The 25502-nt window shown below is 33.3% G+C and overlaps 1 protein-coding gene across 1 annotated transcript; it reads right to left on the minus strand.

The window, feature by feature from the left end:
• Window positions 1-96: 96 nt before the first annotated feature.
• Window positions 97-24186, minus strand: LOC129801075 (ionotropic receptor 75a). The gene is made up of 8 exons (XM_055845834.1): window positions 23657-24186; window positions 16697-16853; window positions 16415-16539; window positions 13658-13825; window positions 11365-11531; window positions 10846-11268; window positions 7040-7260; window positions 97-2931 (listed from the first exon to the last, which is right to left on the minus strand). Exons 1-8 carry the CDS (start codon window positions 24184-24186, stop codon window positions 2419-2421), a joined length of 2304 nt encoding a protein of 767 aa, XP_055701809.1. The 3' UTR covers window positions 97-2418.
• Window positions 24187-25502: the final 1316 nt, after the last annotated feature.

Genomic DNA, 25502 nt, shown 5'->3' on the forward strand with positions numbered 1-25502 from the left:
CCTCCAGTCTGAAACCGGCATAATGCCCGTATTAGGTAAGGTTCAATGACGCTGAAATAAAGAAGGCTTCTTCCAAAACTCCTTGAACTCAATAAATTTATTTCTAAATAAATCTTTATTTTTAAACATTTTCATGGAATTTTAACAAGTTCTTCTATACAATTTATTTAACAGAGGGATTTTTTCTATTATCTCATTGATTATATGTTTAAAATATCAAACGTTTTGTTATTTTCATTCAAAATGCATAAAGTATTCATGTTTTTGTTCAATTGTGCAATAGACTTTGAGAATATTCAAATTTAATCAAAAACAACCAAGTTGAGTACTACCCATCTGCCTACATAATATATAAATTTCTAACAAATAAAATGGATACACAAACAACTTTATTGTCTAATTTGCACTTGCGCAGCTCAATGAATTGAAGAGCAATGAATAAAAAAGAATCACTAAAAAAAAACATCTAGAATTTGTAATAACCAAAAAATATTATTTTTAAAATATTTTTCTACTCGTTATATACTAGTAATGGGAACCACCAATCTCACAAAGAAATCCCTAAGAGGCCATTGAGTTTTTTTTAACTAGAAAATATTTATTTAAAATATACAAAAATGAACTGCAGTGCTCTGAATCCTACGCAGAAAGAAATATTTTGTCAAATTGTTCGTAAATATTTGTGAATCACTACTGGGAACTTACTAACTGCTTGTAAATCGTATAAACCATAAAAATGTTCGTAAGAGTTTGTGCTTTACCACAAACATTGTTTATAATATGAACACTTGACGAACATTTTTTGTTTTTTTTTTATGGACATAGGGGAAATTGGAATACCACCAAACACAGGGTAGCACCAAACACTATTTTTTATTTCTGAACTACTTGGACTAGTTCGACCATTTCTTTAGTGAACAAACATCCCTATAACGCCTATAAATATCTATAAATCTTGTCCTTTGAAGTCAAATATCTGATTAAGAAATCGCAGTGTTTGGTACTACCCCGTATTTGGTGGTACCCCAGTTTCCCCTATGCTCGCAAATTTTAGTAAACGTACAAAAAAATGTTCGTAGATTTTGTCATTTGTTCGTAAAGTTATGTCAGACAAACAAAACTATACGAAAAAATATTTGTAAAAGAAAAAAATGTTCGTAAAGTGCTCAAGTTACGAACAATGTTTGTGGAAAAAGTACAAACTTTTACGAACTCTTTTGTGGGTTATACGATTTACAAGCATTTCGTAAGTCTCCAGTAGGAATTCACAAACATTTACGAACAATATTATGAAATAGATAAGATTTGACTGAGGAAGGACTTAGAAGTAGAATCTGATCCAAAAACTTTGGGAAGAATCAGAAATTTCTAAGCTGACCTTTCCTTCCCCGACATTCGCCGGTTCCCATTACTAAAAATATTATATCACAGCTTCTGAATAAATGTTAAAGATTTTTTTTTAATCTTCAACAAGTGTTTGCGTTGAATCAAGCAGAAGAAAGTCAAATTAAAACTTATCTATTAGACTTTCTCTGTGAGACTTTGTGCTTCAAGGATATTCTTATAAGTCTGTACAGAAAGTTAAATGCCTCAAAATTACGATACGAATATAAACATATTGATTTCTACCTCTAAAAGCATATCCTCAACTTCTCTATTTCACATCTCTTCTGAAAGTTGACTTCATTACCATTCCCAAACTTTATCTAATGAAGTGAAATGTGAATTTTTAATTAAATTGAAGAATTGACATTTCATTCAACAGAATTAATTCCATTTAGTTAGTAAAATCAATCATTAGATTCAACAGATTGTGAAATAATTGCAATATTAATTCAAGCAGGAGAGTTTAAATTTCAGAAATCTACGAAATTAATTAGGAAAAAAAGGGTTTTACCATGAGGGATTGAATTTAGACTATAATACAATTTGTAGTTAAAGACACAACCTAGCTTATAATAATTTTTTTCAATTTATTAAATTGTAAATATGGGTTTTTCTGAAGTCTCAGACGAATCATACTTCAAACTAGAGAGAAAAGGAATTATTACGAGTTTTAAATGAGTTCCAAAATAGCTAAAAACTTAGATTTATAGTAAAATAAATATCGTGCTATCAAATCTTGTATCATAAGGCAACAAAAAGACATATTGTAAGTATGTAAGGAATTAAATTTTAATCTGAAATTGAATGAATTGAGAAGAAAAAAAACGAAATTTATATAGAAAGTAAAAATATTGCAATTTCGTGGTGTACAAAATTATTTTCTGTTAATTTTTAACTTTTATGTTATACATGAGAAACATTATGACATGATAAAATAAACGAAAGATTTGTTCATTAGTCTCTTTATCATTCCAGTGCCAAATTCTTTTGCTGCATTTTCTATCAACAATTTGGGATGTTTGCTTGAAGAATTTATGTCCGTTTCAGACGATTGATTATGCACTTGTGAATAATTTCAAAGCAGAAAATGCTAATGCTGAGTCCAAATCCAAACATTAGAAGTGCGAATGCTGATGTGAGTGTTTCAATTCCAACTATAAGGTCTGCCGATTGAATTTGATGAGTACATTTGGGTTTACGAGCATGCCAAAAGAGTTTTTGTCGATGAAGAAGTCCCACTTCAGTGGCTTTTCTCAATCCATATGTTACCATCTTGCGATATGGTGAATTCTTCTGGACCATACTCATCATGATTCCAGGTGGAAACATTTCAATCTCCACAAGGTCACAAATTTCTTTCTCAGTAAATGTATCAGTCATTATTTTATAGGATCCTGCAACACTAGCATGAAATGCGAAACCACCTTTCTTCACCTTTGCCATTCCTTCTGGAATAAGGTACCACTGATCCATCTTTTGGTTAGTCTTCGTAACATACTCTATGCGAGTTCTGAATAACTCCAAAGCATCAGGATCTGTTGTTCTCTGGTTAAAATATATATTTTTTTTAATAAAATCTATGAAAGATACACAGGTAAGTGAAGCATGTATCGACCAATGAATATTGAATCAACACCATAAAGTAATGTAAAGTGCTCTGTGGACGGCCGATTCGTAAACTCGGCCAGTCATGTTGTTTATTCAATTTACTTAGATTTGCTATATATGGTCTAACCGGTCTAGCATAAGGTCAGCTTCTAATTCCGGCCACTTTGAGTGTAATTTCGGCCATGCAAATAAATTAATTAAAATTATGTGTGTAATCTTTGAATAGTCAATGAATTCATTTTGCTTTTAAATATTTATTCATTTTAGGATGTATTAACACAAAAACCGTTAAATTTTAGATATAATTTAAATTTATATTGCATTCCCAGTAACGAAAGAGTTTTGGGTTCGAAAAATTGTGACGGTGGCGGCCCCTCAATTTTTTTCAGAGCGGGGTGGTCACCATCAAAAACTAATTTATGAAAAACTCAGTGTGGAAAGAGTCTTACAAAAAATGTGACAGATCGATTGTGTTTCTAGCAGTCTTGTGATTTATAGGGAAGTGCAGAAGGTTTTCCTTCGGTGTTTGTTGTTGCCTATTCCGGCAACATTTTTTGCTTTCCTAAATTTCTTATTCACTTTGTGTTTATTTTTCAATTTCTGAGTTCTACAAAGTCCAGAGAAAAAAACCATCGCTTCTATGAAAAATATGATGTGGAAAAGGCCTTGGAAGAGTTCAGGAAGGGCAAATTGCTACGGGAATCTGCTTGTAAATTTGAGATCCTACTCTTCAGGTCTTCAGGACAAATTACACGGAAGACCTCAGGGATTGTAGGTCATATAAACGTATTAAACCAAATATTAAACTCCTTCCGTTTGACATTTTGAAATCTTCTATCCGTTGCGTTACAAAAGGTGACCGGAATTTCATTCAAAGTGGCCGGAATACTACCCAAAGCAATGCTCATATTTTTATTAATTTTTCAATAATTTAGGAATTAATTTAAAGAAAACAAAGATGATAAACTAATTTTCAAAGTTCCGCACAACCCTCCCGAAAAGGAAGTAACAAAAAATATCAAAATGAATTAAAATTATTGCATTTCAAACTGAGGACTTCGGTGCTTATATGCAACTATGCCGAAATTTGACACACTTACCCTATCAGCACCGAACAGTGATTTTTATTTCTAAACTACTTGGATTATGACGATTTCTCTTCAAGCATCCCTTTAGTATCAATGAATTCATACATGTCTTGACTACCTCTAAAGTCTAATATCTAATTAAAAGATCGCAGTGTACGGCGCTACCGCGTATTCGGTAGAGCCCCAAGTTTCAATATTTATTAACGTTCCAATAACGCGATAAGTATATTACCCAAGGGGCATTTGATATCCAAATAATGTATGTCTCAAATGTAACCAACATATTTTTAATGTAATCGAGCTATTTCTAAAAAACATAATATATGAACAAGATGGAAGTATATTAACTTAAAATTATATGAGGTACATATCAGAAAAATAACTTATCTAAAAATTGTAAAGAAAATATCAGTTATTTTTTATTAACATAAATAATACGTTTTATTTGTTAAATTTCAGTTAATATATCGGTATTTCCCCTTAAAATTACGACTAAATGTTTTTAGATCCATAAATAAGTTATAATATATTATATTTTTGAGTGAAAATGTATAAATCTATGTCAAAAGTATCGAAAGTATAATTATCTTACATATTTTTGCTGTTATGTTCACATAATTCCGTGAAACTGTATGAACATCACGTTTTGATATTTATTAGTTACATTTGTTTTATAAAGGAGACAAGTTGCTTACAACTTGTGTTCTTTTTGTATGACGCTGCCAGATTGTCAAATTCTATTTTGTTTACTAAGCTGAGATTCATATTCCAGTGAAAGTTTGTGAAAAAAGTGATTTTGAACATAAATTAAAGACTTGAAGTGCACCAGCGCTTGCATTGGAGTCGAGTACATAGTTGGAAGGGATCAAATTTGAAAAAGTAAGTGTAATTAGTGGAAAAATTGTGAATTAATACTTTGTTCGTGAGAGCTAATATTTCCTTTTTTAATTGCAGTGTAGCGAAATTGTAAGCATTAGGACCGCTCCCTGATCTGCTGACGTGAAACTAAATTACAGAAACAGTGCCCAGAATGCAGAAAATGTTCATAAAAAGCGCAAAATTGCAGTGTTTTGACATTGCTAATGTGCAGTAACATTATTGTTATAAAGAATCTGTGATGTGAATATAATGTACAACATAATGTAAATAAAATCACAAAAATATGTCAAGGCGTGTTTTCTTCTATATTTTTTATTTATTCAGGTTACCATACCATAATTTTATTTTTTCGAAACAAAAAGAAGATTATGGCGTGGAAAATTACAGAAAATTGATGTCGCTAAACACAATTTAATGTAAAATTATCCACATAACATTGATGAGCCTCAATATTTGTCCAGAATTGTGCTTAAAATGATGTATTCTATCAATACAAGCAATAAAAATCTGATATCCTTAAGTTTTTCAATGGTATGATAAAAATAGCAATAAATTTATTTAATTTTATTTTCTTTAATTTAGCAGCTTTCCCTTGAGAATTTCAGGTCGGGAATGAAATATTATTCTCTAATACTGTACTTTCTAACGGAAAACAGTCATTGCATTAAACCTTCATACGCAATAAAAATGCACGAGGCACAGAAAATCTGACTAAATCTTTCAGGATAAATAATTATTCATTTAAGGAATATAGTTGAGTAAGTTTTAAATGAAAATGCAGAAGAAATAAGAATTCTGCAGTCAGTAGTTATAAAATTGATATTGTATAGTGATAATATTTTATTTGGTCATAATCGATACATTTTACTGTGCATGATGACGTGATTACGTCTAATATGAAAAATTGTTATTTTTCGGATGTAAAAATTCCCCATTCACCCGAATATGGACCTGTTTTATGCGGTTATATAGAAGAAATTTGTAAAATCTTCGCCATTATTTTAGTACAGATATCAGACATCTCTACTCATTTATAGCGATAAATGCTCCTTGGGTAATTTGTTTAATTTATTCAATTGATTTCAGTGGCTTAATAAACGAGGTGCTGCTTTTGTCATGCAAAGTCATCATGACAACGATCCTTGATCGATCTACGTCTAGTAAAAAAAATATTGAAAAAATTTTTACTACCTATATAGTAGCTATAAACCAAAACCCAAATTTGGGCAACGAAAAGTAAGAGAAAAAGTCACGAGAGAAAGAATAAGAAATAAAAGAAAGTGCAATCTTGACAAAATCGTTCATTAAGTTCATTTTAAAATAAAAATATTTTAAAAATATTTAATAAAAAATTAAGGTACTTGGAGACATTTTGAGTATTCATACCTGGAGTTTGATTGTCCAATAGTATCTTAGCTAAAAGACGCATGGAACACATGAAGTACTATTTGTACAAGATTTCCTTGATATTCGAAAAATTCAAACTCAATATCAAATTTTGAAACAAAACTTTGGAAAATTTATAAAATACCACGCTAAGCAGCTGTCAAAAAAGCTATTAAGTGATTCTAAGGAGAATTATAATAGGAAAGGACTATTAAAAGTTGAATTTGATCATAATAAAAAGAAGACTGATACTCGAGACACTTCGAAATTCTAACAGAAGTGTATGAGTCAGATTTTGCAATTTCGGTCTAAAAACTTTCTTGTTCTTCTTTATGTTTTTATTGGCCGACGTTTCGATCATAAAATAAATAAATAAAATAAAATAAATAAAAACGAACAAGAAAGTTTTTAGACCGAAATTCCAAAATCTGACTCATATCATCCTAACGGTCGACTCTCAACATTGAAGTATATGTACTTCAGCCACCACACGAATTAAACGAGAAGTAAAAATGCCTTGTCTTTGGCTTTCGAAACCAACCTTCAAATGTCTTTTTTCTTGGCCAAACTCCAGCTATGAATGCTCAGGAATCTCTATTCAGAAAAGACCAAACCTTGCCTTTAAACTTATATTATCATGAATATCTACTAACATTCAAAATATAATGCGATAAAAAAGACAATCATTTTACCACAAAAAAATCCCGTTGGTATGGATTGTCCTCAATTCCAAGTTCCAGGCCACTATCAATGAGATTTCTCAGTGTTTTTATCGTTTTTGGTTTCTCCATGAGCAGAGAGCCCACAATACTGGCTGAGTAGAATTGAAAGATGCAAAAAGCAAATATCACTAGAATTTGCATTACAAGGCGACCAGTAAAAATATTTGTGGGTGATTCTGCATCCTCAATTCCTGAACAAGACACAGAAATAAAAATGATAGTATAGTATACGAATTCACAAGTAATCATGCGAACAGAAAAATATTTGTCTCATTGTGCTTTATTGGATAGATTGTGTAAATAGCCTTCATCTAGAAATAAATGGAGAATTGAATGTGTAAAAAGGACACAGTCCATATCCATAGGCAAGACAACTGAAATCGATTGTTTGCTCAAATTGCTGCAAGGCAATTTCATCTGAGCACAGCTTCATATTTCTTTCAATAAATTTTCTACTGTTACCCATGCACTCTATGTATATTTAAGTGCAAACTGATATAAATTGTCCGCATGGTCGGTCAATAGACTCTTCTTCTAGCTACTATTTACGGTTTACTTGGAAATTTATAATGTTCTTTCACTTGGAATTGTATATAATGTTTTCAGTAAGAAATGTTTTATTAAAAAACACAAGTTAGAATAGAATAATAGACTAAACACAATGAAAATGGATACATTATGAGTATGTACGAGCATATTGAAATATGACTATGGTAGTAGTAGGGGAAAGCTTTCAGGCTTCGCGCACATTCTGGCTTCGAACACTTCGTATTTTCCTCATATTCCTTTTAAAAATCTGATGATAAGTGAGATTCATTAAAGGAAACGGGGATCTCAGTGGCGTAATAGGCAAGGCCCTTGATCTCCGACTCGACTCTCACAGTTGTGAGTTCGAGTTCCGTCCGGTGTATTACAAGTGAATGTTCAGAAAAAGACATTTTCACACGGAATAAAACATAATAACAATGCACTGTCTCTGCCCAACAACTCCGGGAGCATGGAAGATGCATCCACACTGCAGGGAAGGCGCTTCTGGGCGGGTCTACAAACGGACTTAGCAGATTCATCCAACATGGGATCAACAACAATATAATCTGATTACATTGTAACAATATATCCCGATACGATTTATAATTAATAATTAAAGGAAATGGGAAAAATACGAAGTGTTCGAAGCCAGAGAGTTTGCGAAGCCTGAAAGTCTTCCCCTACTGAAATCGTACTTTTTCTCCTAACCTAAATACACCGAGTTTTACTGCTAACTAGAACTCTACAGAGAGATTAATGCAATCCCTTGATTTTTCAATTCCGAAAATTTCCACCTTCCACCCCGTAGGAATCACTTTTCTCAACATAATCTTCGCGTTTCTGGCAATGTCTGTCAGAAACCATCTATCCATGAGGCTGTAAATCCGAAAAAGGTAAATCATTTACGGATATATTACCGATTCACCACTACTGATTAAGTGGGGTATAGTAGAGTTGGAAATTTCAAGATCTTTCAAAAGAATCCAAATTCAAGCGAATCCTTTGAAACAGACCCTCCAAAGTGGTTATACTTTGGTGTTCGAAAATTCGATTTAGAAATGGTTTTTGAACAAATGTCAAAAAACGAAATATTTGCCTTGACTGCCTCTAAAATATATTCAAAAATCAAAGAAATCATAGGAGCGGTTTCCGAACCAGAAAACATGGTTTTGGTTGGGAAAAAGAGGGAAACAAGAAAAAAAAATGTTCACTTATGGGGGGGGGGGGAGGCGTCGAAGACCGAAAATCGATATCTCTTATTGTTTGGCCTCTAGCTGTGTCACAAGATTTCGAACAATAATTAAAAATATTTTTGAATTTTTTTTTGAGAAAGATATACATCAAATACGAGTGCTACACCGACTCATGACCGATTAAATCTGATGCAGTCGTGTTACAAATTTCAAGATCTCTCAAAAATCCAAATTAAAGCAAATCTATTAAAAAAATAGGCCGTCCAAAATAATTTAACTGTGACCTTAGAAAATTCAATATCGAAATGGTTTTCGAACATAGGTGTCTAAAGACGAAATATTCACCTTGACTATCCCCAATATATAAATACAAAAATGAAAAAAAATTGTAGGAGCCGTTTACGAAATAAACCAAAAAACATGGTTTTAGAGGGGAAGAATTGGGTGGAGGAAAGAGGAAAAACGCTGTCCTAGATAATATTTAATTATGGGAGGGGGGTCGTCGATGATCAAAAGTTGATATCTCTTACCATTTGGCCTCTAGCCTATCAGAAATTGAAAATAATGGATTATGTAACTGCTCTCTCTTTGAGTTCGAGCAGTAATTCTCGAAAATATTCCTATATATGGTTTTTTTCTTGAGTAAAAATTCCAATTAAAAATATTAATGTGTTTCTTTATATCTTTAATAATTGAAATTTAAGCCCCATCGTGATCACCACGGCTGCTTTCATAATCCGAAAACTTGCTTAATAGATCAAAACAATTTTTCAAAAAAAAAAAAATGCCGAGTATTTATCAAAATTTGAAAAATGGGGCGGCGGCAAAAAACTTCACCTTTTGTCACAAAATGATTTCGAAAAACCTCAAAATTAAAAAAAATAATAATAATAATGTTTTATGATCGCAAATCGCACTTTTTCAGTTTTCGAAATAATTTTCTGAGAAAAATTGCGATGAGGCCATAAGTAAAAACTGGTCACAAGTAATACCAACACCCTTATACTCTTTACGAGGGTCCAAGACTTTTCTGCAAAGTGCCTTTCAAAAATTTGTCAATTATGGCTCCGGCACACCTTTTAGATCAAGAAAATTTCATGAAGTCGAAATTCGGATCCCTTTCTTTCTGACATGTTTTGCATATGTCTATCTCATTCTTTCGCACTCTTCTTCTTCTTCTCTTAAACATCACTCCAAATTCAATTTAGCTCAATCGAATTTGGTATGCGAAAGAATGAGAAAGTCATATGCGAAACATGTGAGAAAGATAGGGTTTCGAATTTCAACTTCATGAAATTTTTCTGATCTAAAGGTGTGCCGGAGTGATTAAGACCGATTTTAATTATTTTGGTTAGAAAACGTAAGATACTTAGATTCTAAAACGAAATTGTGGCGTTTTTTTAGCAAAATTTATCATAAAATTTCCCAATCCCCAAAAATCAGTTTCCAGTTTTTAAAATTAGGTTTTTTACACCACAAGTTCGTTTTCAATCGAAATTGAATGATTTTAAACACTTTGAAAAGCTCATAAAATTCAACGAATGACCTTTCGAAAGCCAGAAAAGGCGCTTTCCTTGGGTGAAAATGGCCAGAAGGTGAGCTAAATTTTCGTGTTCCTGTATTACTTTTAATTTTATTTATTTTTTAATTTATTTAATATCGAGAAGGAGGACCGACAGCGCTACGTCCTTGTTGACAAAATTAGAGGATTAGAAAAAACAAACCTACAAAAGTAAATTGATTAAATCCGCATACCCTTCTAATTCTAATTTACAACATTATAGAACTTCTGTTGTAGAGAGGAGAAAAAAGTGATTTACAGGAACACAGGTTAGTGTTGAAATGAAATATATGCAATCATCAATTTTATTGTGTGATCACCTTGTTGAGAGATGGCACGAAGAAATATGATGAGGCTTCGCGAGTAGTATTCAAGTAAAGATGAATGTTCGTCCTGAGCAACAGGATGAATTCGACTCGTTGACTTTTCTTTCTCATAATTTTCAATAATACCCCTGTAACTGTTATGAATTTTAATCACATTACGCCTCTCACCATTGGCCTCCCCAACAATGTTACTCTTCGTGTTGGCAATCATCACTGACTTCTCGCCCATTTTAGCGTAGGGGGCTTTTTCCCCCTTCTGCTGATAAAATCTCTGCACAGTGGCACGATGAGAGGCCTGTAGGCGATTAGGGTTTGGGGCACGAAACAGCGGGTCACCACCCCTTTTAGCCTGGCCCCCACTTTCTTTTTCATGCCTTTCCAAGCCATCGGCTCTATCCTTTTTGAATTTGTCATGACTGTTTGGCTTTCTCTTCGTGTCGTCACTCGTGCTCCAGCAAAGTTTTGATTTATTTCCGGAAAAGTATTTCACCAAACTTTTAATGACATTGCGAAAAATGAAATTTGATGCAATACAACCACTTTCACTCTTTCTCACTGTATTCCCACGTTGAGCCTCTCCATTAACACCATCTGGAATTGTTTATATTCAATTTCAATAAACATTTATATCCAAGAGTTGCCAAATCCATAAAAGGACTAAATTATTCATTCAATATAAAAGTTGACCTGTATTTGATGAAATCAGCTGCTCTACAGAAATTACTTCTCCTGCAAGAAGTATCCAAAATAGTCCCACGAAAAATATACATATCCACACATAATTACTGAATGGTATCAAGAACACGTTACGCATCAGCCCCGTGGTATCCGGATGGCGAAACATGAAGCAAGGTCTAAATGACAAATATTTCGATAAAAAAATTTCTGTGCTTTCATTGAAATTTATTTTCAAATTGATATGCAAATTGATATACAGTTGTAATTTATAACAGAAAAATATATTTATAGTAGGACAATTCTATGTTGTTTATTCGTTAAAAAAATATGAAAGTATTTTTTAACAGTTTGAATTTACCGCACTTTTAATAAGCTATCGTTCACATCAGTGAAATATTTTCATTTTAAAAATTAAATTTCAAAAGGTAATTTAAAAAAAAACAAATTTTTGCGTTTCGTTTAACCCATTAGCTTCCATTGTTATGCCAATCGTTATACGAATTGCAATCGGGAAAGGATTTAAAATTTGTTTTAGTTGTTCTATGACGTGGTAAAAATAATCTCTTAGACTTAGAAAAACATTTTGTTGCTTGTTGCACTTTTCTCGTTTTCTTAAAAGTTACGCATAATTTATGCACAAAGTTACGCATGTAAAGCTTGATATTGTGCCGATTTTGATGATATTTTCCTTCAGTCTCTTTCCTGATTTAAATTCTAGGTGACAAATTCTTTTCTTAGAAAGTTATACTTTATGAATTGATGGTGATTGTAAAGATAAAATGTATAAAATTTAATTTAATGACCCGTAAGACGAATATTTGATAGGGGCTCAGCGCTCTCCTTTAATAGACAAAAAATTTTATTCTTTTCACAATTGTCATTTATAAGGAGCTAATTCCAAAATATGAACACTCTATGTCCTGTATTTCTTGTACATTGTTCTAATAAAGAGGTTATTCATAAGCAATTATAGAGGTTCCAGTTCTCAGTTCCTCGAAAAAAATATATGGATCCCCTGAATTCCCTGTGAGTTGCTTGAAAGTTTTACTGGTCTCCCGGGTGCACTGAGAGCTCGCTGAAAAATATATGAGTTGCCCGGGTTCCTAGAAAAGTATATGACTTCTCCGAATTCTCCGAGACATTCCTCAAAAATATTTGACTTCCTCGGGTTCTTCAAGAGTTCCCTGGACAATGTAGCGGTCCCTTGAGTTCCCAGGAGAATATGAGTTTCCCGAAAAATGTATGATTTCCCCGGATTCCCAAAGAGTTCCCTGAAAAATGTATGGATTCGCAAGGTTTCCTGCGAGTTCCCTGACAAAATGTATAGGTTCCCTCACTGAGAGAAATCCGAAAAATTTAAAATAACATTCCTGAAATGTTAATTTTACCACGTATTGATCCAAAATCGGTGTAAATATTACCGTTTTTAGGTTATTAGGAGTTAAAGGTACCCTTATTCATGTTAATTTACCCTTAATAAGGTGTAAAATCAACATTAAAAAATGTTGATATATTTTTACACCTAAAAAGTGTTAAATTTCTGACGGAAAAATGTTAATCGCACCCTCTTTTTTTCAGTGCTGGGTTCACAGGAATTATATGAGTTCCCCAGACTCCCCGAGAGTTCCCTGAAAAATGTTTGGGTCCCCAGAGTTCCCCGAGAGTTCTCTGAAAAATGTTAAGACTCCTCGGGTTCCCCGAGAGTTCCCTGAAAAATGTTAAAGTTCCCTAGGTTCCTTTTTAGTTCCCTGGCCAGATTGCGTCTAGCTCCCCAAAATGATATACCTCTTGGTTCTAATGGGTTAATAGAAGCACACGAAATACTCTTAAAATATTATTTGAAATGCACAATTCATCTAATATGCCATTGGAATTCTATTGGATAATAAAATACAAGCAGTATTTTGAAATCCTAATTTCCAAAAGCACCAAGGCATGTTTATTAGTTTTTGTACTTGTGCGGTTATTTCCAAAATGTTCTATTTTAAAATGACCAGAAAACGAACGACAACTGTTTTACGAAAATTAAATGGTTTTAGACAGAAAAAAAATATCCACCGAAGAATGCCCAAATGTATTCCCCAAAATATTCCACTAGGCATTTTCCATTCTAAGCTTTATCAGTTAGAATTGAAGCAAAAAAAATAGCATCCATATCTCACTCAGTCGATAAAAAAGCGCAATGGAATCTTGCATTTGAAATAACTGAAAATGGATGTTACGTGAATACAAGCATTCTGTAAAATGGGATCATGTGGGAAAACTGTGAAAAGCTATTGAGAATAAAATAATTCGATGTTACCTTTCAATCCACGTTCCAACTGTATAATCTATCACTTCATGTCGTTCTATGCGAAAGAAACCAGGTGATCCACCAATTTCTGCTTTACCCCGTATCAGGTACCCAATCATTCCATTGAATGTACCATTCCTGGGATATCCCCAAGACAGTGAATGTCGCATTAACAAGCTAGCAATTAGAGAAATAGCTTAATTACTCCATACATTATAGAATCATAGTCAATATAGAATTAAGCAATCTTGTAAAGGTTACTATTTTTAAAAAATAGGGGGTCTGTGGTCCAATTCGCTAAGAGCATTCGGCTCTTGGGCGGTGTGACCTCAGACTCGAGTGCGACAGTTGTAAGGTCGAGTCTCACTCGGTGCAAAATGATTAAAGCGTTTGAATGGACATTTTTCACGAAACATTGTAAATTGAATAATAAATTTGTAAACTACATAATGTACAAAATAGCAGAAATAGTCCAGTGCATTAAAATTATATATTTGCAATATATAAAGAAAATGAGGAAGTTTCATTAAGCTCAATTTGACCTCAAAGAGAGAGCAGTTATATAATTCACTTTTTTTCAACTTATGACATGACTAGAGGCTAAGCGGTAAGAGATATCGACTTCCGGTCTTCGACGACCCCCAATAAATCAACATAATGTAGGACAGTCTTTTTCCCCCTACCCCCCTCCTACCCCACTAAAATCATGTTTTTTCTGGTTTTCTTCGAAAACGACTCCCAGGATATTTTCCGTTTTCGAATACGTTTTTGGGGTAGTCAAGGTGAATATTTCAACCTTACGGCGTTATCACACTTGCACATTAAAATTTTAATGTGATTCACATTAATTGTCGCTTGTGAGCGTCCAAATATGTTATTGGTGTCTTTAAGTTACTTAATATTTGGGGTTTTTCTATTTATTGATAAAGAAGTGGACTTGGCCTGTAAAAATAAGTTTAAATTTACCTAAAGCATAAATATTTTTCACATTAAAAAATTAAAGAGAAAATCGAATTAATTTTTCGCATTAATGCTATAAATCCATTTGTATCAAATTTTGCGGGTCAAGTCAATCTTTTTATCAACAAATAGATCAAATTTTGAATACAAAATTATTGAAACACACAAATTACACATTTGACTCTCACCAACGACAATTAATGTGAATCATATTAAAATTTTAATGTGCAAGTGTGATAACTAGTTAGACCAGCTATGATGAAAAAACATTTCGATATCGAATTTTCGAAGGTAAAAGTTGAACCACTTTGGAGGGTATATTTTCAACAGATTTGTTCCAATTTGGATTTTTTGAGAGATCTTGAAATTTATAACCCCGCTGTATCGGATTTAATCGGTAATTAATCGGCAAAGCATCCGTTATGATATACCTATAACGACTTAGTCGGTACTCAATCGGTAATTATTCGGTGAAATACCCGTAATTGATGTATCTTTCTAAAATATTTTTCAAAAATCTTTTGTTTTTCTTCGAAAGCTTGTAACACGGGCAGGGCCATGGACCAAAGGGTAAATCATATTGATTTCCGGTCCTCGACGACTCCTCGATAAGTCAATATTACCAAGTACAGTATTTCCCTTTCCCTCCTCCGGCACCCCTCCAAAATCATGTTTTTTAGTTCATCTTGAAAGCAGTTCCTAAAAATTTCTTATATTTTTGGATATGTTTTGGAGATGATTCAGGCGAAAATTTCGTCCCAACATACCTATGACCTTAAAAATCACCATCTTGAATTTTTAAGACAAAATTTAACTAGTTTATAGGGCCTATTTTTCAATCGATATTGTTTCATCCGAATTTTTGGGAAGGTCTTAAAATTAGCAATGAATCGGTTAGATATCCGAGAATGACTTATCATTCTCATATTTACAGTTTTTGTTTTTCGGTATGTTTGTGACTCATGCCAGAACATTCTAGAATGATTATTGCTTTCGAAATTTTGGATTTCGAAATGTTTTTGGGATTTATGAATCAATTTAATAGCCAGTAGACCAGTAAGCACCAAAAGACCATGCGAAAAATAATTCACAGAGCCCTCTCTATCTCATGAGTTCGAGCATTCCTCAAAGATAGGATGCCTAGTTTCCTCTTTTTTCATTGTACAAGCTCTAGAGAATGAAAAACTAAAAATTTTAGAATTCAGAGAAATAAATGAAGTGTTCGAACTTGCAAGTTGGCCGAAATTTGGTACAGTTCCCCTAATTTATTAAAATTTGTATATAAAACAAACAATTTAAATATTAGAAATGAAACTAAACAGTAGGTATTCTATTAATTATCAAAATGTGTAAGAACAATTAAATTTTTTGGTAAAAAATAAATATATTCAATTTAAATTTTAAAAAAAATCGTCATAGGAGTTTCAAATAAAAGAAGACTCAATTGTTTTTACATTATCCTAAATCCTAAATACTAATCTCAGATTTTTAATGCTCATCTCATCACATATTTTTTACTGTCAATTTTCATTTTAAGCGGTTGATAATAAGTAAACTAATGAAACTAATGTATACTTAAAATAGTTTACCAACCAATTAAACAAATAATTGATTAATAATGGACATTTAAGATTAAATTGTGTGCTTGTGGGTCAAATGACGCAATTGTGCTGAAATTCTCATGATAGAAAACAATTCATATTTATTATACAATAAAATGACGCTGAGAAACAGATTTACATATCACTGAAACTTGTGCAATTTGCGAACAAACTCAATTATTAAATGTATTCAGATACGACTTACGTAAAGTTAAACATATCCCGTACATAAGTGTGAGCAATATAGTTGTAGCGATGCAGTGAATCCTTTTCCGGTTGATGAGGACTGCTCAAATACTCTTCAAACGGTTCGTCAATCTTACTTGGAATCTTATTAGGAAACACACGAATGGTTGAAAATACTGAATACAAATATTTAATTTGCCATACAAATTTTGAAATTAATTTTTTTGTCAATTGACACTTTGGAATCGGTGTAGAATTTTATTAAATACAGTGAAATAAATTAGAATCTGTTGTCACTTACGACAATCATGCATCGAAGGGGTAATCCTTTCAAATTATGTCGACGAATAACACTTGTTTCATGCGAACGCAGTTGAAAATTTTCACCATCGACTTGCGGCTCGTACTTTCCAATAAACGTCACATTCAGACGACCCCCAAGGGGAATTCCAGGACTCCTGGAAATCACATTGTAATCATTACATACTGGAAAAAGGAGCACCAGGTTAAAATAATGAAATGAAATATGGCAGGAAATATTTTAAAATAGCACTGTACTATGAAGAGACATGGAAGCTAAGTTGACGTCAGCTGTTTTACTCTACGAGAACAATTTTTCCAAGCCGTTGCAGATGTGTATTTTTCACGGTTTTATGACTCCAACACTTCTACAATTATGTATGCCAAAGGAGTCATTTGTTTAAGAAAAAAAAACTTCCTGACAAATCTTAGAAACAATATAACGCCATTCCTAATGCTTCAACCCGCCGTTGATTTTGATCTCCCTTTCTCAATCGATATTTTAAATTATTCATAGCACCGGTTATAACTTCGCATTATCGTTAATAGTCAACGATATGGATAAGAACTTCAGTCAACAGCCCTCAATAATAATTAAATTAGTCAGGGTAAAACATCAGAACGATTATTTTCTTCAAGAATATTAAGGGTTAATGACACGGTTACAAAGTTCGTTTAGACTTTTGAAATATTATTTAATTTTTAAGTTTGAATTCCAAGAGATAAAAATGTATCTAATCAAACTATTTTTAGAGTTTGCATGTTCAAGTCGACCAATAGAAAAGTAAATAAAAAAAATTATTCATTTTACTTTAAACTCATATCATTTAAAATTTATAAATCAAATTTTAGAAAGAGTTGCTATTTTTATCTCGAAAGTCATACAAATATAGTACACATAAAATTTATTACCCATTAATTCTTGTTTTAATCAGTTTGATTTTATTTTAAAACCCTTCATTGAAAAGTCAGTAATTACATCCCAAAAATCGAGCTTGTATAATTTATTCATATTAATATAATATTCATATTCACATTGTTCAACAATCCTTTTATATACTTCAATTTTTCCTGGTTAATTTGAGATATGAGGTATAAAACTTAAACATTTCAATAAAATAATTTTATGTTTGTAAAGTTATACAGAAATATTGCACAGCGTTAATATTAGGGAGAAGTGGAACCGCTTTAAAATAAGGATTTCTTTTCCTATTTCTAAATGGTATTGATCCTTATTATAAAATGTAATTTATCTTCATAATTGATTCGTAGAGTTAAATTATATCACGCTAAGGTCGAATTTCGTTTAAAAATAGGAGAATTAGGGGTAACAAAGCGGCCCAACTCTACGGAATGCTCGAACTCGTGATTTAGGCGAGATATGGAAACTTCGTATTTTACTTTTTTTTTGTTTCCCCCCTTACCTGTCCCCCCTTACCAAGGTCTTAGGCCTTTAGGCCTATTTTGACCAGTATCCTGTGTAGAAAAACCTTTAAAACCAAAAACGTCCACAAAAATATATACCAAAATCATCAATCTATAAAATTAAAATATCTCCCAAATACTGAGGAAAAACAATAAAAGGACAGATAATCCTAACCGGCTTATGTAGGTGAGATTCTTAACGTGAGCTAGCTCGGAGTGCATGCAAATTCGATTTAGAGCTGAAGTTGGGAGACGCCATTCAGTTATCTTGAATCAAATTCGTGAAATTATGCAAATTTTGTATTTAAACCAAAATATCAAGGATTTGGATGAACTGACAGAAAAGTGATATATGGGTGAAATGTAGACCAGAATGTTCTCTATAATTTTCCCATAGAACATGATCTCATCGATTACTCAGAAGCCAAGATAAGCGAGGTTTTTTGTTTCTTAACTCGTTTTTTCATCCAGAGTGCCCCAAGTAGTCATTTGTTGAGCTTCAACTATTTCAAAGAATTGTTGTATTTTGTGGGACTTTCCATTTAAAACCATATTTTAAGTGTCTTGGTGGAGTAGAGGCAGTCAAATTGGCATCTGAGTGATTTCAAAGCGTTATTATGGGAAAAATCATTTTTTTCACACTTAAACGGCAAAATCGGAGTGATAGCGTAGTCTGAGCGGAAAATGATGTATGGACGAAATGTAGAGACAAATGTGTTCTACAATTGTGTCGAAGTAATCATCAAAATCGGTTCAGCGACAGTCGAGATAATTGAGGTTATGTTATATTGAAATTGGTTTTTCGACTGTGGCGCCCCTGGTGTTGGTCCCACGAAGTTCAAATATTCTAGAAAGTTGTAGCATTTGGTGAGATCTTTCGTTTAAACCCTCACTCATCAAAATCGGTCACATAGAACCGGAGATATGATTTTTTGAATTTTGTGAACTTTGACCCCTCATATCTCCGGTTCTGTTTTAACCACAGCGCGCATACGCACCATTTTGGAAACGTCCTAGACTGGACTACAACATACTAAAATTTCATTAACTTGCACAATGCCGTTTTTGAGAAAAGTGACTTTGAATTTCGATGAATTTTGACGCTATCACAGCGCCACCTGTGGTGACTTTTTGAACTTCCGTCTGAAAGTGCTCATCGAGACGAAACCAAAAAGGTAAATTTTAGGTCGCTATGTTAATTAGAACCGGAGATAGAGGCCGGTCAATGTTCGAACTTTGACCCCTTATAGCTCGGGTCAGGGGTTATGGATCGACTTAAGGTTTTTTTTGTTTGATAGGTATAATCAACGGCTACAACATACTAAATTTTCAGCCCGATGCACAATGGAATTTTTGAGTTATTTAACTTTTAAGATTTAAAAATTTTCTTTTTAAAAAAAGCGCCCCTAGCGGTGGTTTTATGAACTTGCAATGTTAGAAGGAGAAGTGGCATTTCACGAGAGCTTTCCAAAAAGCCCTCACTTTTTAAATTCTGACAATTAGAACCGGAGTTATGGCCATTTTAAGAAATTTTTTTTGGACCCTTATAGCTCGGGTCAGGGGGGTCGGGGGACCTTAAGTTTGGTATTGATGGAAAGCTCTGAGGTCCAGCTATAACATACTAAAATTTGAGTCCGCTGAATGCCATAGGGGCGGAGCTATTGAGAAAACAAAAAAAAGGGGGTCTTCAAAATGGCGGAAGGAGGGGTGGGGGGTGGGGGTTCTATGCACCAAGTTGCAATTTTCACCCGATATATGACCTTTGCCGAAAACCGCAAGTCGATATCTTTTTTAGTTTAGGAGCTATTAAGCTCCAAAGAGCGGCCGGCCGGCCGGCCGGCCGGCCGGCCGGGAACGTAACTTAGCCACATATATATTCGGAATCAGGAAGTGGCGAAACACATTTTGGCCAAATTTGAGGTCGATCGGACGACATGAAATTTTGTTAGGATTATAGTAGGTGAGATTGTTAAGAATCTCACCTAATATTTAAGACGGGAACCTTACACATTAATGGCCGTACTGTTCGTATTTTACATTTCGTATTTTATATGTTCGTATTGCACATTTCGTATAGCGGAAACTTCGTATTCTAATACATTTCGTATTTTACCATTTCGTATTTCACATTTCGTCTTTCATAAATTTTGTACAAAAATTGAACAGGCGCTACTGACAATTTTCCAAAGCACAGAAAATTTCCCTTTGCCTCAACAGGCGATACAGATAACTTCCCAAAGCACAGACATTTTTCTTTTTATTTTTTTTATTTTATTGGTTGATATGTTTGTGTAAAATGTATGGCAGACGAAATGTTCAATTTTTGTACAAAATGTATGAAAGACGAAATGTGAAATACGAAATGGTAAAATACGAAATGTACTAGAATACGAAGTTTCCGCAATACGAAATGTGCAATACGAACATGTAAAATACGAAATTTCCCCAAACCGATTTAGGCATTATAGCTCAAAAGTACTTTCGCTTCATTTACCGTTTACCGGTTCACAACCGATATATTGAACAGATTGAATTACCTAAAAGATCGCCCAAAATAGCTTAGGAATAACATAACTGAATTTCAGATAAAAATTAGTTAATATGAACTGATTCATTACCGGTTCAGTTTTCCAAGACTTTAACAGTTTTCCAAGAGGTAGCCAAATGATACCATTTGGCTGAGAAATACGCTCACTTGAGCCTTTTTAAGCTTTGACCGTCGTTATTACGAATGACTTAACGGAATTTTCATAAAAGGACGAAATATTCGCCTAGACAACAACTAAAACATGAAAAAAACGCACAATGCGTTATCGAGCAACCCTAAAAAACAGGGTTTTAGAGAAGGGGAGCAGTGAGGGGATAATAAGGGGCATTTTAGTGGTCTCAGGGTCGACTTATAGGGGGTATCCTCCGAAGGTCCCAAGTCTCTATCTCTAACTGTTTGGGTTCTGGTCGTGGTAAAAGCCGACCACACAGAACACACAGACGCTAAGACGGACACACAGTGTAACGCCAAAAAATCAGAAACTTCAGATTTCCAAGATTCTACCAAAATACGATCCCTAGAGGGTAAGGAGTCGAAAAATAATATATAACTCAAAATCGAGGGATTATAACTGATCACTCTGTAGATTTCAAGCAGTAAACGTAGCTTGAAAAAAGAATTTCAAAAATGTATTCACGCCTGAGATTTAGAACCCTAAGACCGTATTCAGACTAGAGGTTTAGCCCAGTTCCCAAGGCTCTCAAAACCTTAAACAGCAACCGATTTTATTGATTTTTCAAAATGTAATAGGACATTTGCCCTTAATAATCCAACCATAAGTCAACATTTTCTAAAAGATCTTGACTAATAAGATATTAGAGAAGTTAAGCCATATGGCTAAACCTTAGGTCTGAAGCCCGTATAATACGGGAGCTGTATCTTTCTTTGTTTTTTCTATGGATTATTCTAAAAAATATCAAAGGATTTTGTTTCATATTCGGCACAATTTCTGAATTTGTCAATTATTAATGAATTGACAAAAATGGAAATTAAAGAAATAAATCCTTTAATATGGTGTATAAAAAATATTTGTGGAACTTTGAAGGCAAATAGAATGAAAGTGACTTAGAGGAAAGCGCGCTACCTTCGGTCGATTTATGCTTCGCACAAATTTTTTTTTTTCAATGTGTTGTAAATGAATTTGGCCCATTATAATATTATATTTTAATAGCTAGTCCAATGCCTCAAATTTTCAGAAAAGAACAATGAGTGAAATCCATAAGAAACATAGAGAAAAAAATTAATTGTCCGAAGCTATCGCGCTTTCCCCTAAGTTTATGTTTCACTCAAAGCTGCTTTTAGGAAATCTCGCAAAAATTTTTGAAATGTTTTTTTTTCATGGGTTCAGTGAATAAATTGGGTTTTCTCTGAAAAATAAAATCGCATTGACAAGAAAGAAAAGGAGCCTTAATTACGCGGAGGAACAGTTGCAATACGGAGAGGATGCCTTTAAAAAATACCACCAAAGTCTTTTAGATTTTAAAGACCTTAAAGACCCATTGTGTCTGATAGAGTGAAACGTAGAGATTCTGAGACAAAACAGATAGTAGCACCTGGAGTATTCCTAAAGTGAAAGGAAAGGGTCAAGGAGATTGAGTATTGAAATGTTCTGAAAAGTGGCATCCTGTTGCAAAGGTATAATTGTTGGTCAGCCTGGAGCTCTTGTGTAAAATAATGAAAATTGCAAAACCTTTTCTTGGAGAGACATCCAGGTAATTCTTAGTACTTGGACTTCTAGCGTCACCTGGACATAAAGGAGGGTGGCAGAAAGCATGACCATCAAACATCCAAGGAATATGCAAGGAGAGCTCAAGAATTTTAACATTATTCATTTTGTCAGTCTTTTGGAAATGTGCTATTTTTAATTTGCAAAACTCTTTTTTATTATTCGGTTGAACTTTTTAATAAAAACTGTTATAGCATTATAAGTCTGCTAGAATAATTGCTTGAAGTCTAATGATGCGAAGAAATGTAAAAGAAAACCATTCAAGTTTAAAATGCATTTAAATCTAAACAATTCATGTTTGTCTTTTTAAATTTTATCTCAAAAATCCGAAAAGTATATTAAACGAAGAAAGGTAACCACCTATCTTCTTCCATTTTTTGTCCTCTTATTGGGGCCCTATATAATAATAATAATAATAATGCTGGCACAACATTCCATGAAGGAACTAGGCCTTCCCGCAAGGGGATTTCTAGACATGCATTATTATTTTTTCTTGTACGGGATGAGGTTGTCAGTCCCATGCCCGTGGAATCAAGTGCAGTGAAGCTCACTGGATGCAATCCGAACACCTTTAACGCCAGAAAAATTCCTAGTCACCCAAAGAGGATACGAACCCGGAACACTTGCATCATAGAGCGAGTGCTCTACCACTTGACCTATTGAGTGCTCTATTTTTAAACTGTTTTAAACTACTTTTTTTTTAGTTTTTATGAACTGCTATTAATCCGTAATATTCTAAAATGATATAGAGATTTTAGAAATTTTTCATCCACCAGTTACTTAAATAAATTCAACGGCCTATTAGGCAACTTTTAGTAATTTAACCTAAACTTAAGAAATCGAATTACTTGGAGCAAAATTTACCCTAATTTTAGTACGTTCAATCTTACTAATCATAAACGTCTATTTAATTAGGGGGAAGTGGGGCTACATAAGTATACGATTTTTTCGCATATTTCTAAAGGCAACTGTGTTCAATCTAAGAGCGATTAATTGAAAAATTGATTTTCGAAAATGCGACGTATTCGAATATTTCAAAAACTTGACAATGGGTTTTATAGAAATTTAAATTATGTTGCAATTAAGGAAATAAAATCGGATTGCGCACAAATACTGACTACGTAATTTTTGGGAATAAAAAATCGGGACGAACTAAATTTATTCATTACAACGCCAAGAACACTTTAATCGGCGCGCTCCAAAGCTCAACTTATAATTATCTGGGCTTATCACTGTTTTTTTTTTTAATTTAATTATCTCACCACATATCGTAGAGCCAATAAGCTCCTGTGTCTAGGGATATTTCTGAAGCATTTCCTTGTATTATTTGTTGTTCTCGACTTGCCAATGTTATTTCTGCATTAACACTTATTGGAAGTTGTTCGAAAACATCTAGAGATACCAATCGCTTGTTTTCCAGAAAAAGCCAATGATTGCATTGAGAAAAAAGAGTTTGATTTGAAAGACCATGCAGAACATCCTCACTGTAGGGAGGACAATCCAAGTCAAAGACAATGATTTTTCGAAAAAGGGAACAAGAGAAAATGTCCTGCAAATCACGATGAACATCGACCTGCTGCATTTTCATTGATTTCACTTGTACTCCAGAATTGATCAATTTTTTGGACATTTCAACGAGATGATTGTCCTTGCACAGGATTAAATTTACCGCACTCATTTGCTTATGCTTCACAACAAAAGTCCAAATTAAATCACCATGATTAAAGGCAGATTGGCCAAGTGTGACGAAAGACACAAGGATAAGAACTCCAAAGTACTTTCCCTGGCACATTTTGCTCCCACATTGAACAAACATGAGAGGTCTCCTGCTGCTTATGTAGCTGCTCATTGTGGGAGAAATTTCGAATTTCTTATGATGGAATTTGTCATTTTGATGGATTGATGTCTAATTCGTTATGCAAATTGTTCTTCAGACTGTCAAGACAGGAAAATGATCATTTTTCTTCATTGTTGCCTTCTGCTTAATGATGTATGATTCTGTATTGCAACTCTTCACTTATTTATTATTGCTGTCTATGACACTTTCTTCTCCTATAAGGTCATAAAGTACGCAAATGAAGTGATATCCTTAAGGAACAAGCGTGCGACTACCTCTTTTCAATATTATATACTGGAGCTTTCACGACAAACATTAATTTTTAAAATGGTGTGTATAATATAAAAAAAATAATATTATATATTGAATATAATGAAGGGTGCAAGGTGGGACACAATTACCATCATGCGCAGTACTCTTCTAGATGCGTTTCTTTGAATTCCGAGCAATATGAGCATGAAATGTTAACTATTTATTTATACACTCAATGGTCTTATTACCGGTTACTTATAAACTAAAACAATAAAAACTAGTGATAAACCTAGATCAGCTTATTGTAGGTGAGATTCTTAACGTGATCCTTAGACTTTACAAAATAAGCAAACCGACCATTTGTGTTTCAAATAACACGACTTTATAATATAACAAGATGTAAATAAGCGTCTATAATTTATAAACAACTCATTTACAAAAAGGAATATTTGAAAAAGTAATTTTTTCTATCAGTTTTTCTTTCTGATTTCTCGAATATATCTTTGTCAAGAAACTTTGTGAAAATTGTTTTTTTTTCGACTGAATCGAATTGTTTAATCGACTTAAACAATTGAAGTATTTTAATTATATGAGTTCGTTACGCACAGAAAACTTCCCCGTGAGCCTACATGAACTGCCCTCTCGTTCCTTCAGAACTGAACGCAAAATTGTCAGAACCATCCCAATGACATCTTATTATAAAATCATGAAACAACTAGTAAATTATTAGAATTATGTTGATTCGATGGATAATTGCAATAGTTCAGAAACTAATGAGAATAAAAAATCCTAAAAAGTATATATTTTTTGATTTTTTGCAATTTTATAAAATAAATTGCAGAACTCAAAAAGAACCGTTGCGAAATTAATAATTTTTGTGCGAGAATAGGACTTAGAGGGCTTAGAGGTACTGCTTTAGTAACATTAAGATTTTATCCCTTTTTTGAAGGATAAGAAAAGTATGCAAGTACAGTGGGACCTCGATAGAGTCAACCCCCGATAGAGGCAATCTTCAATAG

The sequence above is a fragment of the Phlebotomus papatasi genome, chromosome 2, assembly GCF_024763615.1.
Source record: "Phlebotomus papatasi isolate M1 chromosome 2, Ppap_2.1, whole genome shotgun sequence".
Taxonomy (NCBI): Eukaryota; Metazoa; Arthropoda; class Insecta; order Diptera; family Psychodidae; genus Phlebotomus; species Phlebotomus papatasi.